We start from the raw sequence: 19,872 nt of genomic DNA on the forward strand, positions 1-19,872 counted from the left end.
TAATTGATCAATAAATATAATCCAGTAACCAATAATAATAATAATAATTTTATTCTGGTAGGGGCCATTCAGCATAGTGACTACTTTTATTTCTGGTATATTTCTTTAAGTATATTTTTTTATATTTAACATATAAATGTTTGTACTTTTATTCAAGTAACATTTTCAATGAAGGAGTCTTACTTGTAACAGAGTATTTCTCCTCTGTAGTATTGCTACAGTGCTGTACTTTCACTTAAGTAGATCATCTGAGTGCTTCTTCCACCACTGAAAATCAATTAGTTTAATATCTTGTCCAATGCGGAGTAGACACAAATAATAATAAATGTCAAACTGCAAACTTTATACAACATAACATACATTGTTCGTACGCTTCCCCCTCTATGACTCTATGACTGTGGCCACTAACAGTAGAAATTCTACTTAATTGTACTCATCCTTTCAAACTAATGCAATGGCAACAGAGAACAATAGAAATCACAGATAAAAGGGCTGAATGGCAACCAAGTAATCACTGGCTGTCGTACATTTCTATATGCCTCAGGAGCTGCTGAATCAGGCCACACCATTGAAAACACCTGTGTGGACACTCCATGTGTGTGGGCTTCATTAACAAGGATCCACCATGTTTGTTTGCTTTTTATTATTTTGCCCATAAAAACACCAAAAGACAGAAAGGCTTTCAAGCGTTCAGTCAGTGTAGTACAGTACGTTACGTTTAACACCCCCCACATTACAACTACAGAAGTTAAGCAAGTCAACACTTCATGACACTTTTTTAGAGAAAAATGAACAACAAAATACAGTCTATTAGAAATGGATATATCATTTAACCGTACTGTAGTGTTCACAGTGACATCATAAATGACATGGGGTTCAATCTTAATGATTATTTTGACAGTGATATCTCATATTAACCCCTGTTCAACCCCCTCGTCATCCAGCTTAAAACCCTTTAACCTTCTGCTCAACCATATGGTAGAGCACATTTTGACTCACTATATCTTATTGAAAACATGTTTTACTTACGACATCTCAACCGTTTGGTAGAGGCCAATATTTAAAAAAAATGTGGGGTCTGTTCATAAAAAAAACAGATTTTTGTAATTAGTGCCCCAAGGAAATAAAATATATAAAGAATACATTTTTTCATTGCTTTTTTCTTGGTGAGGACGTTAAAGGGTTAAAGTCCTCCTTATACAAGTTACTCATGTTTTTTTTTTTTAAATCAGTAATACATTTCCCCATATTCCCAAAACAAAGTTCTAGCTAGCCCACAAAAATCTACACAAATCTAATTGTGTTACAGCTTAGATTTCTCTCTCATCTACGTTTTACGTTATGGAAATTTCACAGCTATTTAAAAGTGACATTATTCTAGACAGACTAACTTTTACGGCCTGCTGTGTTTATAATGTGGTTAAAAACTAGAGTGAAGACAACAAACCAGGTTCTTTAGTCTACACTGACCCTGGTCATTACTCCCCAGCCACCTTCCCAGTGATCCTGTAGGTCTCTGTCGGCCCCTGTTCTCCACATGTCAGCTGGGTCTCTAGGCTCTCTGGCTTCTCCAGCATATCTGTCAATAATGATCATGATCTCAGACAAACAGCTGCTGCTGCACAATGTTCACCAAGTAAACATCTCCTCTCATTTGTTATCAGAGGAGAACTGGATTCTAATTGAGAAGTGAAAACATCACAGACCTGTTTGCTGACTGTCTCTTGACTTGTTTCTGTTGTGCTTGTGGGAGGGGGCATAGAGGAAGAGGATGGTGAAAACATACAGGTTCCACATGCCGTAGATGCCTGTGAGGAAAGCACTGTGGACTTGGAGAGTGTAGTCTCCCCAGTGCCAGTGACCTTCACTGACCTGGTGTAAAATACGAGAGAGGAATGTCCCAATAGTAAATAAGAACGTAAGTTATCATAAAACTAGCTTTTAAGGCATCTATGTTGAGCTGATATTTACTTGATTTAAGATGAAGAAGATGACGGTCATGGCTGCACATGCTAGAGTCATCAGCATCAAAAACTTGAATCTGAAGATTATACCCTGCCGAAAACAGCCAGAATGTACCCATGTTTTACTTTGTATTTATGGTTCAGATATGAAATTCATATGAAAGTCACACAAGTTAAACCTCATAACGCAGCCTCCTCGTCTCTGGCATTGCAGGAAGTTGCTGTATTTTCCCACCAATGTTCCTGAACACACAACGCACCATGCCACACAGGGAGAGGAAGTACAGACACACAGAACTCCCCGCGACAACAATGGAGGTCATCTGTGGTGACAGTCAAGGAAAAGGCCTGTGTGACACAGACAGCCACATTTTTACTATGTTCTCAGAAGGCAAAGGCACAGACTTTTTATAGCACAGTATAAATATCTGAAGGATACCGCCACCTTTGACCCAATTTCTGATGCCCAAATGCTGCAGAAAGGGTTGGTCAAATGAGCCCCCCTTCACAAGAAATAAGGCACATTGATATTTAAAGAAAGCTACAACCATAAAACAATAGAGCTCATCATTAGCAGTCAGATCATTACCTTTCACTCAGGTCAAATACGAGGAGAACAGACGAGCCGAACACAACCAGCCCGACCTGCCACCAGTACGCTGCGAGCCGATTCCTCCGAGTTTGGTCCTAAAAGATCGGTTGTTGAAAGAAACTAGGAGGGAAGTACGGCAAAAAGTACGGCAGAGAACATGTATGAGGTGCTTACCATGAGGTGTTCACCACAGAACATGATCCAGAAGCAGAAGAGTGTGGAGTAGAAGACACCCTGTCGGACATCTTCAAACAGCAGCATCCACGTCCACTCAAAGCCCAGAGAGAGCCACTCCACCGGCACATTCAGGAACATCATAGAGACGCCGAGAGCTAAAATCGCCCTGTACGGGGCAAAACCAATGACTGGTACATTTCTGCTGCAGGCGGAGCATTGACCTGGTTCTACCAGGCCAATTGTACACTTAAGATTGGGCATTTTTTATTTCCCCCGCTCCCCACCTGCCACCCTGATGGCCCATCAGGGTGGCCCATCTGCTCTTAAAAGCAGGACGGAAGGTTTATATGTGGTTCACTGAGTGGATGAAGAGCCTGGGTTGCACTCAGTGTTTCAACTTAAGGGCAGTGGAGCTTTACTGTACAACTTCACCATACCTTTTAAAAAGAGTGGATTCAGTCTGCAATAAAGTCTCTAAAGCATGGACAGCTGTAGGGGTTGTATGGAGGCCCAAAGTGTTCAATATCAAATAAAAGCAAAAAGCAAAACATGAATGAACCAATAAAATGTGAAATCATTTCTGACATTACTAAAACTCAAGTGCTTCACTATTTTTGCATAGCATTTTTGTTTCAAAATGCTTTTTTGTTTTTATTTCATAATGGCATTTTTCCAGGCAACATTTGTGTTTCAAATCACTTTTCACAGTGTCAGCGACAGTGGAGGTGTCACCTGTTCCCACCCCCCCTTCACTGTTCACAAAATCCTTGCAGATGTTCCAAAATACAAGTCACATTACAAATTAAATGTAACATGAAAGGAAAGTGTAGCTGGAAAAATGCCAATTGACTTTTTTTTTTTTTACATAAAATGTATGTCTGTGGTTATCTATTAAATATTAATTAGAAACTGTACTCTGAAGTACATTTACTTAACATTGAACACTCTAGGCTTATATATGTTTGTTACTTTAATGCTAAAATTTAGCAATATTCCTGATGTGGCTACGCATTACTAGTGTTTAAGGCAAAGCAGCTCCTTATTGGCTCCTACTTTTCCAAAAGGACTGGAGGTCTCGCCATGAGTCTGATCCTGTGCCAGTACCAAACTGTGGCCACAATTATCCAGGGACTGAACACAGTCTTCATGCTGATCCACACTTTAGTGAAGCCTCCATTCTGCTGGATGCCCTTAGAGAAAAGGGTACGTTAAATGTTTGAATGTAGCACATGCAGGCTTTGGAATTTAATTCACTCAAAACTCATCATCAAAGTCAAATTCCAAGTATCAAACTCACCACTATATGGATGTCCTTTATTTCTCCAATGCCAACGTTCACTGTGTCATTCACTGGCAAGCGCAGGTTGATCAAAAAATATTTGTGGGCCACACTTCCCAGTTCCATGAATGGTATGGGGTCACAGTGATAGAAGCGGCCTTCATTTTCATATGTCTGTAAAAGCATGGACCGTTACAGGTTACTAGGTGCAGACACATTTGACTAGAATTGATAAGCATGTATTAAATGCAGGTTTACCTTAGGGACAGCAAACATGCACCTGAGCGGCCTCTGCTCCACTGAGTGAAACATTGTGGTCCACTCGGATATCAAATCATCCCTGTATGCCAGGCCAGCATCAACAGTGATGATAACATCATCTTCTACACAGACAGGGAAAAGATTTGGTTGATTAGATTAGGAACTAGAGCAGCTTGGACCCATGTTATTTAACAGACGTAGCTCTTACCAATCTGATTGATCATTTTGAATGCAACGTCAACCTGTAGAACAGCCAGCATGTACTGAAACCAGGGGCTCATCTCCTTGTTGGGAAGAGGTACGTGAACAGCAAAAACAATGTCGTTGGCATCCAGTGTTTTGGCAAGAGGCTCATCGAAACTGTTGATCTGCTGGCACCGATTTGATCCCCACGGCACGAGCCAGCTGCGCACCCTGTGGCGATTAATGCATTTGGTGGCCAAGTAGCGAATGGCACTGGTGGGACTGGGAGCTGTGGCAAAGAGCAATAATCTGTCAGATATGTAGTTTGAGTTGTGTTCTATACAGTAGACAGAGAATATAATACTTATTTAGCCACACTGCAAGAAGTCAAGTCAATGCACAAACCATATGCATTTCTAATTACGACAATTACATGGACAGGTAATGAAATCTGACTACTTACCGATGAGTGCTCCAACCATGATGGAAAGAACTTGGAAAACAAGAATAAAGAATCCCAAGAAAACCAATTTCTTAGTGCTCATGTTCTCTATGATCGCTCCTGCCATTTTTCAGTGATCATTTGGTAAAGTGACTCTCACGGCTACAAGCCTGCGGTCCCAATAGGCTATGTGCTCCTCTGCTGCTCGTCTTCCAGCTCACACACTCATGACCCTCCCAGGACTCCAGAGCCGTTGTCAGAGTGAGGGCAGAGGGGGGGAGGAACCATCGCGTTAAGACTCACAACAATAAAACACTAACATGGTGTTGTGTAAAAAAAAAAAAAACAATCGTCTATAAAACAAGATTCCTTTATTGCTTAAAGAATACAACTTTGTAGCATAGGTGAGTGAATGTGTGTCACAACTAGGTTACTTGTCTTTACACCGAGGACTGACCACAGTCACAATGCAAATGTTTCATACTGCACCCAAGGAGATGGGAAATAACAAATTCAGCCTGAATATCAAAGCATCTTACAAAGTCATAAGGTTAATAATCCTTAACATTGTTGACACCGACCTGGAGTCAGCAACCAGAATCGCAGTAGCACCTCCACCTTTAAAAAACACCATCTCTGGGCTGTTAGTTTGTCTGCCATCTTTGGTTCTGTGAGACAAAAATATTCTGTGTCTGAAAGGTGTGGTTAGTTAGCAATACTGTGGGTACTTCACCATAGAAAGAAAATTCGACAATAAGTATCTGAGCTAAAATTAAACAAAATCTCCATTTATTCCTCTACATAACAAAAACAAAATCCAATAGTCACAACCCCTAAAATGATCCTCTGTTTAACAAATATACCAAAGGCGGGGGTGTGTCTGTAAAAATGACCATCAAACCACAAGAAAGGAGACATTGACAGCTCTGAAATTATTCTAGAGCAATTCTCCTAAACCACCAAAAGTGATTTAGCACAACGGATAACACAAGTAAGCTATCTGGTGCAGTACCTGAAGGAGCAAACTCTAGCAGCGTTGTCACCGAAATGTACTGACACGCCAGGTAATGTCTGCCTTCATTGTGTCCACAACACATCCAGAAATCTACAAAAGAACTCACAGCGTAATGTCAAGACGTAATTAAACAGAAGCAACTGGGGAAAAACGGTGGGAGGAGGGTGGTGGGATTAATCAAAAACTTCATTAACAGCCTCTCAATCCAAATAATTTTCAGGTACTGGTATCTGAATGTGTGGTCATCTTGAAATCCCCCTTCATCTTCTCTTCTCTGTCCATTCCAATGAGCATTATCCATGTTACACTGATGTATGCCAGCGGTCAAACACGTCTCTTGTCTCTGCCGATGACAGTACTGGGAGATTTGCGTGCCAACACTGTCCCAGGATTGGATTTGGACAAGTTGAACGCCGTCCTGGGATCATATGTCATCTTCTTCGTCTTCATCCTGAGAGGAGCCGGCCTGCTGGGCGGCGCTGGCAGATGCTGCTGCCATCTGTGCCTGTTGGGCGGCCTGCTGCATCTGTAACCACTCCTGCTGGGCGAGCTCTGCCTGCTGCTGCCGCGCCTGCAGAAACACGGTTAAACCAAAACGGAGAAGTGAGACAAGGGAAGACAGGTAAAAAGCTTAGTAGGCGATTACCAAGGATCATGATATCTGATGTCAAATCAGCACTAAGCAACTCATTTGTCACAGTAATTTTGACTCATAAAAGCTATTTATGCCATTATATGTAGTGGGCATGAGAAACACAATTGCAGGAAGTTTTCTTTGTAATACATTAATGAGGTTGAATTATATATTAGATGTTGCAAGGACATTGATTTATTGATTAGCATAGTACCACTGCAAGTTTATTACAAGGATGTGTCATGCATTATTAGATATTGTTGTACATTTATATGCGCACTAAGTAGACTTGGTTATATTCTCCTATTCACTTAGAGAGCAACCGTAGAGCAGGGAGACAGTTTGCATAAGAAGTGTCGTGTTTAGCATTTCTTGCATGAGTAACCACTGTTGCTGTCTGCACAAAGAGGAGCACCTCACGTAAGCCTGGACTCCTATGCATATCTAAAACAGTGATCTTGGTGTGAATAAATAATCTACCACATGTTGCCTGTATTGCATTAAACTGCACAATAATGTCCAGTCCCAAGCAAGTACAATTGAGACGCTCATCCACAACTCCAGATGCATGGAGAAGTGTAGGTTTGTCACAGCGACCTCCATTTTCAGATAATACCTTGGCGAACAATTCCTGTTGTTGCCTGAGGAGCTCTTCCTCTGGGATCCCCAGGTTCTCCAGTCGGGAGCTCGCCTTCCTCCTCTTCAGGGCTACAGTTTTACACTCCTGCAGAACGTCTTTCACCTCCGTAATGTACGATGCGAAACCAAGGCTCTCAAGGGCTGTGGTGTGAAAAGCGATATAATTACTCTCTGTGGTTTCAAAAGCCACGGCAGGGAGGTGGACACACCCCCTCCTACGGATGTCAACACACTAGCTGTTGTACAAAGACAGAGCAAACATGGGCTCACCATTGATGACATGCTCAGGAGATATGGTCTTCTTGTCGGACTTGTTGCATATTTCATTGGCTTCTGAGGATATGAGATGTATGAACTCTGTGCAGCAGTTCACCACGAGCTCCCTGGCGTCGTTAGCCACTCGTACGTTAGGCAGAGTTTCTTTGATCATCTTGTTGATAGCTGCTCTGGGGATGGTGAGGTCGTCGTCGTTTCCAGAGGAAGAAGCCATCGTGGCAGGCAAACGACCACAACCCAGAAGTGAAAGCTCCGGATCCTGGACCGAGTGGTGATGGACGTTAGCAGACGATGACAGGCCTTGTTGAGTAAACGGAGTTAACGTTGCTGTACGGGTCAAGACAACGTCAACGCCACATTAAATGTCAACAAGGAAAAAAGACGTTTCCTCAAAGTTAGCCGGTTGGCTAGCTTGCTAACTAAGCTAATGGCGAATTTTACGTGTTAAAACAAACGAAGTGCAGTTTCTGCAGACCACGACTGTCACACGGTATGTGACAGAAAATGAAACGCCCAAGAAACGCTAAAGCTCAATAAAGACAACGTGTTAATACTGGAAAAATATGCTGAGTTAGCTAGCTATCGAGCTAGCTAGTAGCTGTGGTCCCTGTCACAAGCAAGCCGCAACCCAGAAGACAAGTGATAGCGGAGTCCGAGAGCATGGCTAAAGCTAACGTTAGGCTAACAATGAACTTCCCCTGCCATAAGTGACTAAATAGTCGGCTGGGTGGAGACAGCGGGTTGGACAAAGTCACCACAACACTTCAGGTTACTATTCTTTGCATCGACCGAATGAGCCGAGCATGTAAAACAATTTTAAGGCTACCGGCAGCTCATTTACAATGTTATATTGTGGCCAGCATTAGCTCAGGGTGCTAGCTGTCCGGATGTAGCGTTAGACAAAGAGCCGGATACGTTGTCACCAAGAGGTGCTTGAAGTGGCCTTGCCAGCGTTTACCGCCACCTACTGTCGTATTAGGGAATTACACATGTCTATTCTAATTTATTTATTTTCTATTTAGTTGCTGTTGCTGGTGTTGTTCTCTGTCTACATAGACATATATTTATGACATGTTTATGAAGATGTTTCTCAGTGAAGATCCATGTTGTGTGAGGCACAAAGCAAACAGCTGAATCCCAGATTAGACCACGTGTAATTACCTTACATAATCCAGTGTCTCAAACACAATATGCCAATAACACAACTGGTTCACAAAGTAATCTGTATCTTGAAGGGTGGCTTTTAAATGTTTAGAATGTCTTATGAGCGTAAACATCACCCCTCAATGTGGCAGTAAAACTATCCGAGCAATCTGCATGCTTCATCTGATGCACTGACTTTGTGGCTGCCCTTCATGGTTTTGCTTACTACTTAGGCTACATATTGTGTAATAAAGGGCTTATTGAAGGCTTAATGAGTTATGGTAGAGGGCCAAATATACCAGGGTGTGGTTTAGACTCCACAGCAGGGGCTCACAGATAAAATGCAAACAGAGATTCCACTGTCACAATCATTCATGTCTCTCCTCTATTTATTTATTCACAGTAATCATTGCTCCAGCATTTCATCACAAAGACATTTAAGAGCTAACAATGAAACAAAGGAATACAATATTACAGGAAACTTAAACACAGATGAATGTTTCTCTCCAAAAATAACAAAGATGACACACGGGCTGTTAGTTGCTCTTCTCCTTGTCCTTGTCCTTGTCCTTGTCCTTGTCCTTGTCCTTGTCCTTGTCCTTGTCCTTGTCCAAGGTGAAGCTCTTTCTGCTTCTCCACCGCAGAAGTTTGAGGAAGTTCAGACTGGCGTTGAAGACCTTGTCGTGCTCAAACACCATTTTGTAAAATGTGTCAATCGGGAGGTCACCGCTGGGGTCAGCATATTTCAGTGTGGTCATAGGGGTGTAAAGCGCATTTGTCTGATGGCGGAAAGGGGGATCATCCATGGTGATGACTTTGAGAGTGTGCTAGATGGAAAGAAATGCAGAACAAATAAACCATAGGTACACACTAAATATACATTCATGTAGCCCAGCTGCAAGAGCTTTAATGCCAAAGTCATGAGGTGAAGAACGTTTGCAGATGATCAAAACTATACCTCGGCAATATCCTCAGCAGTCTGTCCAAAGGTTTCAAAGATTTGTTTGTAGTTCTTCAAGTAGATGTTTGTGAACATGTCAGCAGTCACTTTGTCAGCTTTGCTGAGATCAGTCTTCATGCCCTCTTCGTAGACTTTACGCTCAAACTCTGTTATGACTGGGCCTGGCTCTATCAGGCTGATACTGAGGAAAGAAGAGAAGAGGCATGCTGGTTAAAAGGTAACTGAATGCCACAGAGCTACTGTTACTTTTAATATATAGTAATGGAACATTTTGTGTAAAGTACATGCCCCCATGAGAGTGAAACCACCCTGCAGAGCTATTCCCTCTGCTGAATGATACAATGTTAGGACTTGCCCGAGACCAGCAGGATGTGCTGTGGTTGTTTTTGGCATGTCACATTTTGCCTGGCATACTTTCCTCTCAGTGGTAAGACAATGGTGGATCTGGTTGTGCAATATGAGCGTGCAGATGCCTCAGACATTCTGTGGTCAAGTGCTGCTTTGTTAGCTCTGAAGAGGAATGTTGTTTTCCTTACTGATCCTTGCTTTGTGAGCAAATTTCTCCAATGTGGGAGGAATAAAGGTTTATCTTATCATATCTTATCTTATCATCCACAAACCGCATGAAAGAAGCAGCATCTTACTTGAGACTGAACCTCAGTGCTTGTACGGCTAAGCTTTCACAAAAGCCTTCCACTGCAAACTTGGACGCTGCATAGATGTCGTTGAATAAGATTCCTGAAAAACAGAACAGAGTGAGACACTGTGAGACGGTGTTTAGTCACCGTAAGAAAATGCCCTCATGATGTGCAGGTGGAACCGTCCTCACCCTGAATGCCCATGACACTGCTGATTACCACAATATGGCCTTTTTTCCTTCTCTTCATGTCAGGGAGAATTTCCTTCAGCAACCGCACAAGCCCAAAGAAGTTGGTGTCCATTACAGTCTTCATCTCATCGATGGACTGACACTCGATGGGTCCAATCAGACCCATCCCAGCATTACTTACTGTGAGGGGAAGTCAAGCATGGCAAGTTGTCTTGAATTGGAAAAATATGCACATAGTTGCAGAACCAATAGTTGGGAGGATAGCTGCAGAATTCTTAGTTTCTCTGACTGCAATGAACCAGATGGTGTGGACTTACTGAGAATGTCCACCCTGCGCTCAGGCAGGCTGTCCACACAGGCTTTGATGGAGTTCTCATCACATACGTCCAACTGTTTGATCTCCAAAGTCCTGCCCAGAGTCCGGCCCGCTGCCTCGACCAGCGCCTCGCCCTTACTCAGGTTCCTCATGGTGGCATAGACTACAATGAGCAAAATGAGATTGAATCGGTCATTGTATTTAGATCTTGGATGCAGAAGAATTTACCTTTGGATATTTGATTACTCTTAAAGGGCCAGTGCGCCCACCATCACTAATTAATAACATATTGTCAAACTTACACCTACTGGTGTCTCTCATTACAGATGGTTATGAAGTTATTTTATTAGGGTCCGTCTCTAAATGTCTAACAGCATCCTGATACAATGGAGGTAATAGAGTTTTGCTTTTGATGTTCAAAGCATTGAAAAGTCGCAGCTGTCAAGCTCAATTTGAACAAGCTCTTTTTCCAGAGACAATGTTGCTCAGAGTAATCCGCAGGCGTTGGGACTCTTTCTTCTGCAGAAAGTAGTTCCAGTGAAAACTGCTCACAGTGGGGTTGGTGGATCATCCAGAGTAACAAGGACATTGTTGCTGGAAGGGGACATCTCTCTTGAGTTTCAGACTCAAAAACCTCAAAAACCAAAGTAATCTGCACTGCTAAGAAAATAAGGTTTCTCTTGTGATTTGGGTGAATGGACCCTTACAAACACCAGAAGTGACAACTTTGTGCATGTGCAATGCAGACACCTCAGACAAATAAACTTTCCTTCATTTCTTTGGATTGTTTTACTCCTCAGGCTATTTGCAGTTGTCAGCAAATTTAGGCAAAGCGTTTTAAAATGTGGCAGATTTACCCATGAACCTTTTCTTCTCATCTTTTGCGATGCGGACAGCCAAGGCAAGGCCAATTCCAGAGGAGCAGCCTGTGATGAGTACCACCTTCTGGCTCATTGTGCCTGGTTAGTGTTTGTCTTGCAGGTCCAGCAGCAGAGAATGGAGGAGGACAAAAGAGGGGAGGCGACAGGCGAAGCGGAGGCGTTTTTAAAGCCCGCTCCTTAATCCACAAGTCTGCAACTCAGCAGAGGCCCTGTGCACATGGGCAGAAGATTACAGTCAAGCGTGTCCTAAACATGGTGCTGATGCTTAGTGAGGATTTAGGCTCATGATAACATGTTTATTGTTGCAGTGAATCGTAAGGTACAAAAGAAAAAGGGCACTAAATAAATGCACAAAAGACGATCATCGTAACAGATCATATTTTTATTAGAATATTCTGAAGTTCACAGCAGAAATTTGTCTTTGCAAACTAGGCAGTGAAAGGGAAACTTTTACACAAAAATATGTATTCTTTTTGTCCCAAACAGAAATAAAGTAATGTTTTAAGTGCCTGTATCTGATTTATGGCACGTGGCCACACAAAGATAGAAGATAGAAGAGAGAACAACAAAGATAATTCCAGAAACTTCCCAGAAAAGGTTTGATTCAACGTAATTCAGATACTGTGAGTGTGGAGTTATACAATTCTGTCTGTATTTGTTTTGTGTCACATTTTGAATCATACTTCAGACTTTGCTGTGAACTCTTCTGAGATGCTCCTGTAAGCACATCACAGTTGCAAAATGAGATGTCAAATCTTTAATGCTTGATGCATCTCCGAGCTGCATTCCACCCACACAGAACTCTGATATTCCAAGCTCACACTATCTTACATGGTTATGCATGGTAAGTAATGGATCTTTGCTCTTGTGTTTCAGATGCTAAATGTATTCTGTGTTTCTCCTCTAAATCTTTTTAATACGGGCTTGCAAGCACTGCAAAGGATCTTTGTCAAACATCTTCGGGTCCCAGGCATGGAACCAGCCGGTGAAGGAGGGTGGCTCTTCCCCCTGCTTAATGGTGCTGATGGGGATACCCCGGCGGCCGGAGGGGTGCGAATCCACATAGTCTTCGGCTGAAAGGAGAGCAAGGGTACGTTTGTGAGCGAACTCTCTTACGTAGTGCCTCCCGCTATCAGTAATAGCTCTGTTTGTCTTACCAATCTTGAGCGATCCAGTTTTCTCAATGTCGTTGGCATCTTTTCCGACCCAAACGAAAATCTGGTGGGAGAAGTAACCACAGGGGTTTAGGGATAAGGCAACAACAATAATGTACCAGATCTACAGGAGCTGAGACTGAATCGTTTCAATAAAGGTGAAGGTTGCATACCTGATCCCAGGTGTCCAGAATCATGACATCATCAGGTGCCAGATCCATCTGTGTAAACTCGCCAGGCACCTCCTCGGCCTAAATATTGAGAAGTGGACGTTTACAAATTCTATACAAAACAATAGTCAAATGATTCCATTAAAAAGTGTGTATATATACATGAAATTGCTACTTCCCCTTAAAGGATTAGAATGGTTGAAAACTTGAATACTTACTATCAGCCTGCCGGTCTTGTTTGAACAGCCGAACAGCCGTGGAGGCCTGACTGTCCGCTGCAGGGTCTTGGAGGTCTGGTAGTCCTTCTTCCCACCCAGTGCTGCCCAGAAACCAGCTGAAAACAAGGAGATAACCGGTTCAGTTTTGCACAGGACAATATTTTACAATGTTAAGATCAGAGCTCTTTTTCAGCCCTCACCTGGCTCCTTGGTCTCCTCCACATCAGTGGCAGTTCCTCCAAGCAGGCCGACAACATGCTGAGCTGCAGCCATCTCCTCCTGAGTTGATCCGTGTCCCTTCCACAGGAACAGGGACTCAGGTGTCTTCAGCACAAACACATCATTTGTGTTCAGAGAGGAGGCAGTGGGCTCCACCTGTGCCAGCGAGACACAAAGAGAGGGGGTGATGGTGTGAAATGCGCATTATCAAGCACCAGTTTATGCACATTCAGTGTCATAAAAGAGGCTGACCTCAACAGCCCGTGTGACTTTGGTGGAGCTCAGGCGGATATGGAAGAGCCGCGTGCTGCCTGGCTGGCTCTCGCCACACTTGCGGCATGTCCCACCCAGGTGGACAACCACAGGCTTGTCCTTAAACAGGCTCATAAGATGAGGGGGTTCCTGGCCCTGAGTGACACGAACCTGTCGAGACACAGCAGCAGCTAAGACATATGTATTGTGAAGACAGGGGCGATGGGAGTCGATCACTGTGTGCTTTAATGGCAGGAATGAGTCATTAAAGGAATAGTCTGACATTTTGGGAAACACACTTAAGTGCTTTCTTGCTGAGAGTTTGCATTTTTCTCCTGGTTTTATGTTAAGCTAACGGGCTGCTAGCTCTCACTTGATATTTAACGCACAGATGTGAGAGTAGTTTCGATCTTAACTCACACCAAGTAAGAGTATTTCCCAAAATGTCAAACTGTTCCATTTAAAAAAAGACCTGGGTATAATATCATAGATGGTTTTCATCTTACCTGGGTAGCTACTCCACCCAAGGAGTCGTCCAGCTGGACGGTGAGAAAGGCTGAAGCAGCCAGTTCACCCTGACAGCACTTCTGCCCTTGCCTAAAGACAGCAAAGTCATCATGTATTCACAACCTATTCAAGCCTTAAGCAAACCCCCAATGGTGATAATAATCAATATTAAATCAGAAAAGCAATCCTGGTTTTCCAACAAGGTTAATTTCTCCCTTTTTATCTATATTCTCTTCACTACTTTCCTCTTAACTTGTATTTTTGACAGTCAATTGTATATATTTACATGTGAGTGGTGTAAAACACCAATAAAAAGTTATTTCATCTTGTGTCAGGTAGAAAGGCCCTCACTCTTCATCAAGTTTTAAGACCATTATAATTGTTTATATTGTCCTCATATGGTGCATATTCCTAAATATTCCTAAAGTTGCACTCACCAGGTGTAGATGATATACTTCTTCCGACCTCCCGCATGGTAGGAGTACTGCAGCAGGTAACAGTCACCTCCAAAGAACTGCCCGTAGGTGGATGGGTCCACAGGTTCTTTTCCATCCCCTTCCACACGCCAAATCTACAGACACCCACCACCGTCACATCTACACGTTGATATTTGGGGAAATGAATAAACAGTACGAACACAGTTAGACTGGTGACCAGACCTGGAGTGTTCCGGAGCCATCATCGATCATGCCGTGCTGGGCAGCCATGGTGCTGTCGCTGTGGAGTTTGGAGGCATCAAAAGGAATCTGCTCCACCTTTGCGATACTACCGATGGTGAAGGCTTTGCTTGGGCCTGTGGTCTCATCCTTGTCCAACCAGTTGAAGAAGAACTGCTTGAACAGGGTGGTCTCACCCCCTGCTGGCATTACCTGCACCTGTTCATGTCAGAAACGGACCGGAGAGTGAGCATATTCACACACAGGAAGATCAGACAGGAAGGATCACGTTTTTGCTAGCAGAGGTTCACTACATGGTCATATTACCTGAGTGTTTGGGGGGTAATTCTTGTCTTTGATGAACATGTTTGCAGCAGCAAATGCTGCTTTGCGCTCTTCTGCATTTGCCTGCCGCCCTGCAGTGTGGGGTGTTGTACAGTGGTCAGACACATCAAACTAAGATCTATGAATGAGTCATACTTTCCCAGTTGGAGAGGGGCGACAGAGTGTTGACTAACAGCTTGTTACTATAAGCAAACTGAGCACTGATAAACCAATCCATGGTGTATCCAAAGAACAAGAGGTTGAAGAAATGGACAGATGTCATGGGCTAGTACCTTTCCAGACACATATCATCTTGTCTCCCCCATTGTCCAAGATGTAACACTCTTTCTGGGAGAGCGTGTCTTGTTGGAATGGGACTTTATCAGCCACAACAGTTGTAGTCATTGAGCCGGCAGCATCAGAAATCTAGAAAGTAGAGAGATGGTCAAAACATTTCCATATATCTTTCGGAGTCTTTTAGATACTTCAACATTTATTTGAAGAAATGTAGTCGAGCGTATCTACCAAATAGAGGGACGCCTGTTTCTTGGTCTTCATATCAGCGGATTGATCATCAGAGCTTGCTGGTGGGAGGTCGGGCTTGGGTCCAAGCACCTATAAATAAACACACGTGCACAGGTTGCAACAGTGAACTTGCATCCTTCCCAGCAGCTAAATGAGCCAAATAAAGTCTGGCACACAAATTCCCAGAGGTTTCCTGAATAAAACGGTTCACATTTAAAGTGAAAAAAAAAGCTCACAGTAATGACAGCTTCTGGCTCATCGCCTTCGTCAATCATTTCTATATTAGCACGGCCCTGTCGCTCGTTGTCACGGATAGCAATGGCCAGCTCGGTGGTTTTCAGGCGTTCATATAAGTTGCTTTCACTGCCAGACCAGTGGTAGATGTCCTTGCATTTTAGAGAGGGGAGGAAAAGACGGTGAAAATAAAGTCATGGATAAACATTGCAACACCTGAAGCCTGTACTGTTTCACTCAGCATATTGTGGATCCCTCTTCTAGATCACCTTTCCCAAGTCAATGATGAAGCAGTCTCCCTTGTTGAAGCTATCCCAGGACAGGGACACCTCGGTGGCTCTGATCAAACGACGACCTTTAACATGCAGCAGGCGTTTGGCACTTGCATCATTGGTCACCACGTGCTGGAAGCCTGAGGCTACTCCCCCTTTCTATGGCAGGAGTAAAGTCAAGAAGAGTAAAGCATTAGTACTGTTACATTATTCTACAACTGGATGCAAAGGATAGCCCACTAATCATAGATGTTAGAAACAGAAATATTAAAGAAATGTACCATTTCGGGAAATGTGCTTATTTGCTTTCTTGCCAAGAGAACTACAGCTGTTTCAGTACCGTCCCCCATAACCTCAGTAAAACCATAACTTGTCATTCTCATTCTGCGTTTTTTTTCACAGATTTGACGAAAGAGATTTTAAAAAGTGTTGGTAAAATAATGCAATTCAGCAGTGCTGATAGATATAGCTCCATATTTTGCATACAGGCAGGAGAAGAGTGGTATCAACTTTCTCAGCTAGCTCTTGTCAAGGAAAAGATTTGAACTCCAAATTTGCCACATCTATAACACAACACTGGCTATAGTCTGTTTTCCAGTAGCCTACTTCATCTCATGACATCTGCAGCCCTCTGCTGTTTGGGCATTACAGAACATGTTTCTGCTCGCCTTGTTTGCCAGTTCAAACTCTCCATGAAAACCTTCACCTGAGGGAACAACCAGCTAGTTCCCAAAATAGCACTGTGAGGGGGTTCTACTTGCCATATAAACATACAATACTTGAACAACTCCTTCAGCTTGGGACATTGCTTTGGTTTCACTTGGTAGCCGGTGGCTTGCTTTTGTTGTCTGGTACAAAGAAATTAATTAATCTCCATTGGTTTCTAAAGGCAGGTCTCATAACTTTTTTATTTCGAGGAATTTAAGTGGTTGCATGCATGCATGCATTCATGTTGCATGTTTCACCCTGTATTTGATGCCAGACTTGAAGTAGCTCAGAAAGGTGGTTGATTCTTGGTTTTGAAATTCAGTGAATTGTCTTGGGGCATCTTTCATGAAGGTATCCAGCTGGGTCATTAAGATGGCAGCGCCCCCTCTCTCATCCACGGAAGCTTCTTTACCTGTGGTATAATAGTTAAAAAAACAATGAACAATAATAATAATAATACATTTTATTTTAAGGGCACCTTTCAAGGCTCACAAGGTCGCCATACAATGTATGCACACAATGAACAATGAAAGGAAATCAAAGGGAATTGAATTCTATAATAAGCCAGAGTTTGCTTTGAGGTGTGAGCAGAGAATCTAGGTTCTGTACCAATCCATGAGTGGAGGTTGTATGAAGTAGGAGCAGGGGTGGTGAGGAGCACTATGTACGAGTCCCCGGTGAAGAAGTCTCCATAGAGTTCAGTAGGGACGGGCTTCAAGTCCATTTTCTCCACCCGCCACACCTGCAGGCCGGGCTTCTTCCCAGCAGTCTCAAACTGTTTGTGGTATGCCATAGTGCTCAGGGTCTGAGAGGAGACACGTCTTCATCAACAAGTAACCCACACAAGTAACTTAAAACACACACACACACACAGCCGTAGAGTCATACAGATTTCAATTCTGCCACTGAAACACAACACAAGTTGGGTCACCATTCTTGTCATTTTTGGGTGAGATTAAAGAAAAACAGCAAAAACCGTGAAAGAAACCCACTTCTTGGTAATACACAGTGATAGTACATTGATCCCTATTTTCTATCATCACTTGAGGAAGCCTTGATGTTGGAAATCTTGGGAAAATGAAAAGAGCATTCAAACTAAAGCAGTTCTAACTCAGCCCATCCTGTATTTACTCTACAGCATTTGTCGCTTAACCTGTAAAACGTCTACCACGCAATTAATAGATATGTGTTGATATAAAGTGGTGGAAAATCTCCTGATGTTTCAGGGAGTGTCCTCTCCTCTCCATTTACTTGCTACCTGGAAAGCAAGGTGCTGCCATGGTGTCTGGGGGCAGGAAATGCCACTCCCTACTGCCAAAGATAAAAGCCTTGCATCTTATGCAGTACAGTATGTAATTATTGCCTTACAAGGTTTCCGCCCAGTGTTAGATGGAATATGCTGGGGACAAAACTGTTACTGTCAGCGGCTATGAATATATATCGAGACAATTGTTGTCAGATTTTGTCATATTGATTTATTGACCAAACTGTCTTGGCCATTCACCATCCCCTAAGGAAATGAAATAAACAAAAGAGTTTGCTTACTTGTGAATACCTTAAATAACTAACAATTAAATTAAGCTAAGCAACTACTGTTTCAAACAGTACATTTCAAACAGTAATTTCATAAATACCATTTGAATAGCAAGAGAGAGTTTGCAAAAACATGCAGTTGGGAGATCATTCACAATTTTCTTTTACCTGGTGAGGACAGACGTCAGGTGTGAAGAAGCTGCTGCACTGCTGCTCTTCCAGGTTTCTGCCCAGGTCCTCTGCGCTCCTCTCTGCTATATAGGCTGCACACACGCACACACACACACACACACACACACACACACACACACACACAGACTGACAAAGAGGCGTGTTCAGCTGCATTCCTACCCAGCCCAGTGTGCAGACAGGCTGAGTCAGTGACACCCTTCCTGGTCAAAATGACGATACATAACTCCACGTAACAATGCTGGATTTAAAATAAAATCCCACCAGAGTTGATGTGCTTCTTCTCATGAAAAGACACAAAAAAACCCTCTGAAGTGGCACCTGGGCCACACAGGTGGCAGCGGACCAACACTAAAAGTTAAGAATATTTCTAACAAAATCCTTCATGCTCCATCCCTCAATAACATGCATGCAGCCATAAATGAAAATGAGTTAATGCAACATATTTTTGATATTCTAACATTCCTGATTTGGAAATTAAATCTTACCAGTGCACCTTTTTATTCATAAAACTGTACTGGTACTGTAGATGAAACAAAATTCATACATCATTCAAACATCTCTTACTTTCTTGCAGAGAAACAAGAAGATTAACACTCTCATGTCTGGCTGATAAATGTACCACAGCCAGCAGCCAATTGTCTTACCTTCGTATAAAGACTAAAAATACAGGGAAATTGCCAGTTTGGCTAAAAGCAACAACATCTGCTGACCAGCACTTTAAAGCTCATTAATTAACATGTTAGATCTTGTTTGTTTAGATCACACAGAAATGTGGTCAAACAAAATGCACTTTTAGGGGAGATTATGAGATTATAAAGAGATATGTGCTGGACTAATACAGTCTCTATTTATCCTTTCCTGAGGTGTTGTCATCACCTTGAGGTTGAACATGACGCTTCCAGTCAAGGAGCAGTCCAGAGGCACATAACCCCTGTAGTAACCACAACTTGGTACTGATTAAACAATGTGTAAATATCAACCAAGGAAAAGACAGAGGGACTCATCCTCTGAGGACCAGGAATGTCTGCACAAAATTTCATTGCAATCCATCTAATAGTTGTAGAGATATTTCAGTCTGGAGTGACAGATAGACAGACCAGAGCCATGCTGCCACACAAAAGTTTTAAAAATTCTCTGTATTTAAGACCTGGAGCAATGTTTACAGCTGTTTTAATATGATTAAAACTAAAACTGGCTTACACGCAATATATCACACCATAGTAGCCTATTGCAACAAAGACCATTTGGAGTCATTTGTCAGCTTTAAAAGAGGTCTCGCAATCGCCATGTTCATTTGCAGGTTTTCAAGAAGATAA

The 19,872-nt window shown here is 42.7% G+C and overlaps 4 protein-coding genes across 4 annotated transcripts; all 4 read right to left on the reverse strand.

The window, feature by feature from the left end:
* Positions 1–1,382: 1,382 nt before the first annotated feature.
* Positions 1,383–5,041, reverse strand: LOC139203238 (protein wntless homolog). Its single transcript, XM_070832929.1, has 12 exons — positions 4,920–5,041; positions 4,482–4,745; positions 4,271–4,395; positions 4,031–4,186; positions 3,787–3,923; positions 2,731–2,899; positions 2,554–2,651; positions 2,404–2,467; positions 2,144–2,287; positions 1,972–2,055; positions 1,707–1,872; positions 1,383–1,579 (listed from the first exon to the last, which is right to left on the reverse strand). The coding sequence occupies exons 1-12, from the start codon at positions 5,023–5,025 to the stop codon at positions 1,479–1,481; spliced, it is 1,614 nt and encodes a 537-aa protein (XP_070689030.1). The 5' UTR covers positions 5,026–5,041; the 3' UTR covers positions 1,383–1,478.
* Positions 5,042–5,252: 211 nt separating this feature from the next.
* On the reverse strand, positions 5,253–8,344 carry dr1 (down-regulator of transcription 1). Its single transcript, XM_070832936.1, has 3 exons — positions 7,457–8,344; positions 7,164–7,327; positions 5,253–6,484 (listed from the first exon to the last, which is right to left on the reverse strand). Exons 1-3 carry the CDS (start codon positions 7,674–7,676, stop codon positions 6,338–6,340), a joined length of 531 nt encoding a protein of 176 aa, XP_070689037.1. The 5' UTR covers positions 7,677–8,344; the 3' UTR covers positions 5,253–6,337.
* Positions 8,345–9,023: 679 nt separating this feature from the next.
* LOC139203242 (retinol dehydrogenase 8) lies at positions 9,024–11,665 on the reverse strand. The gene is made up of 6 exons (XM_070832934.1): positions 11,569–11,665; positions 10,713–10,874; positions 10,396–10,575; positions 10,211–10,304; positions 9,564–9,747; positions 9,024–9,432 (listed from the first exon to the last, which is right to left on the reverse strand). The coding sequence occupies exons 1-6, from the start codon at positions 11,663–11,665 to the stop codon at positions 9,142–9,144; spliced, it is 1,008 nt and encodes a 335-aa protein (XP_070689035.1). The 3' UTR covers positions 9,024–9,141.
* Positions 11,666–12,446: 781 nt separating this feature from the next.
* scinla (scinderin like a) lies at positions 12,447–18,579 on the reverse strand. The gene is made up of 17 exons (XM_070832927.1): positions 18,533–18,579; positions 17,441–17,636; positions 17,089–17,243; positions 16,121–16,282; positions 15,854–16,003; positions 15,618–15,707; positions 15,386–15,518; positions 15,096–15,184; positions 14,772–14,987; positions 14,550–14,683; positions 14,112–14,202; positions 13,606–13,776; positions 13,335–13,509; positions 13,135–13,250; positions 12,920–12,997; positions 12,750–12,810; positions 12,447–12,665 (listed from the first exon to the last, which is right to left on the reverse strand). The coding sequence occupies exons 2-17, from the start codon at positions 17,622–17,624 to the stop codon at positions 12,496–12,498; spliced, it is 2,175 nt and encodes a 724-aa protein (XP_070689028.1). The 5' UTR covers positions 17,625–17,636; positions 18,533–18,579; the 3' UTR covers positions 12,447–12,495.
* Positions 18,580–19,872: the final 1,293 nt, after the last annotated feature.

This window comes from Pempheris klunzingeri, chromosome 6 (assembly GCF_042242105.1).
Source record: "Pempheris klunzingeri isolate RE-2024b chromosome 6, fPemKlu1.hap1, whole genome shotgun sequence".
Lineage (NCBI taxonomy): Eukaryota > Metazoa > Chordata > Actinopteri > Acropomatiformes > Pempheridae > Pempheris > Pempheris klunzingeri.

What these genes read in the sequence shown, in the direction of transcription:
- dr1 (XM_070832936.1), bottom strand. Translation starts at nt 7,676, where the DNA reads ATGGCTTCTTCCTCTGGAAACGACGACGACCTCACCATCCCCAGAGCA. An exon ending in TCCTGAGCATGTCATCAATG is followed by an intron (nt 7,328 to 7,456) that starts GTGAGCCCATGT and finishes TTCACACCACAG; the next exon opens with CCCTTGAGAGCCTTGGTTTC. An exon ending in AACAGGAATTGTTCGCCAAG is followed by an intron (nt 6,485 to 7,163) that starts GTATTATCTGAA and finishes GTGTTTCTGCAG; the next exon opens with GCGCGGCAGCAGCAGGCAGA.
- scinla (XM_070832927.1), bottom strand. Translation starts at nt 17,624, where the DNA reads ATGGCATACCACAAACAGTTTGAGACTGCTGGGAAGAAGCCCGGCCTG. An exon ending in ATTACCCCCCAAACACTCAG is followed by an intron (nt 14,988 to 15,095) that starts GTAATATGACCA and finishes TGACATGAACAG; the next exon opens with GTGCAGGTAATGCCAGCAGG. An exon ending in ACAAGACCGGCAGGCTGATA is followed by an intron (nt 12,998 to 13,134) that starts GTAAGTATTCAA and finishes CTCAATATTTAG; the next exon opens with GCCGAGGAGGTGCCTGGCGA.
- LOC139203242 (XM_070832934.1), bottom strand. Translation starts at nt 11,665, where the DNA reads ATGAGCCAGAAGGTGGTACTCATCACAGGCTGCTCCTCTGGAATTGGC. An exon ending in TGAGAAGAAAAGGTTCATGG is followed by an intron (nt 10,875 to 11,568) that starts GTAAATCTGCCA and finishes TGCTCATTGTAG; the next exon opens with TCTATGCCACCATGAGGAAC. An exon ending in GCGCAGGGTGGACATTCTCA is followed by an intron (nt 10,576 to 10,712) that starts GTAAGTCCACAC and finishes TTCCCCTCACAG; the next exon opens with TAAGTAATGCTGGGATGGGT.
- LOC139203238 (XM_070832929.1), bottom strand. Translation starts at nt 5,025, where the DNA reads ATGGCAGGAGCGATCATAGAGAACATGAGCACTAAGAAATTGGTTTTC. An exon ending in CAAAATGATCAATCAGATTG is followed by an intron (nt 4,396 to 4,481) that starts GTAAGAGCTACG and finishes CTGTCTGTGTAG; the next exon opens with AAGATGATGTTATCATCACT. An exon ending in CGAGGAGGCTGCGTTATGAG is followed by an intron (nt 2,056 to 2,143) that starts GTTTAACTTGTG and finishes TGTTTTCGGCAG; the next exon opens with GGTATAATCTTCAGATTCAA.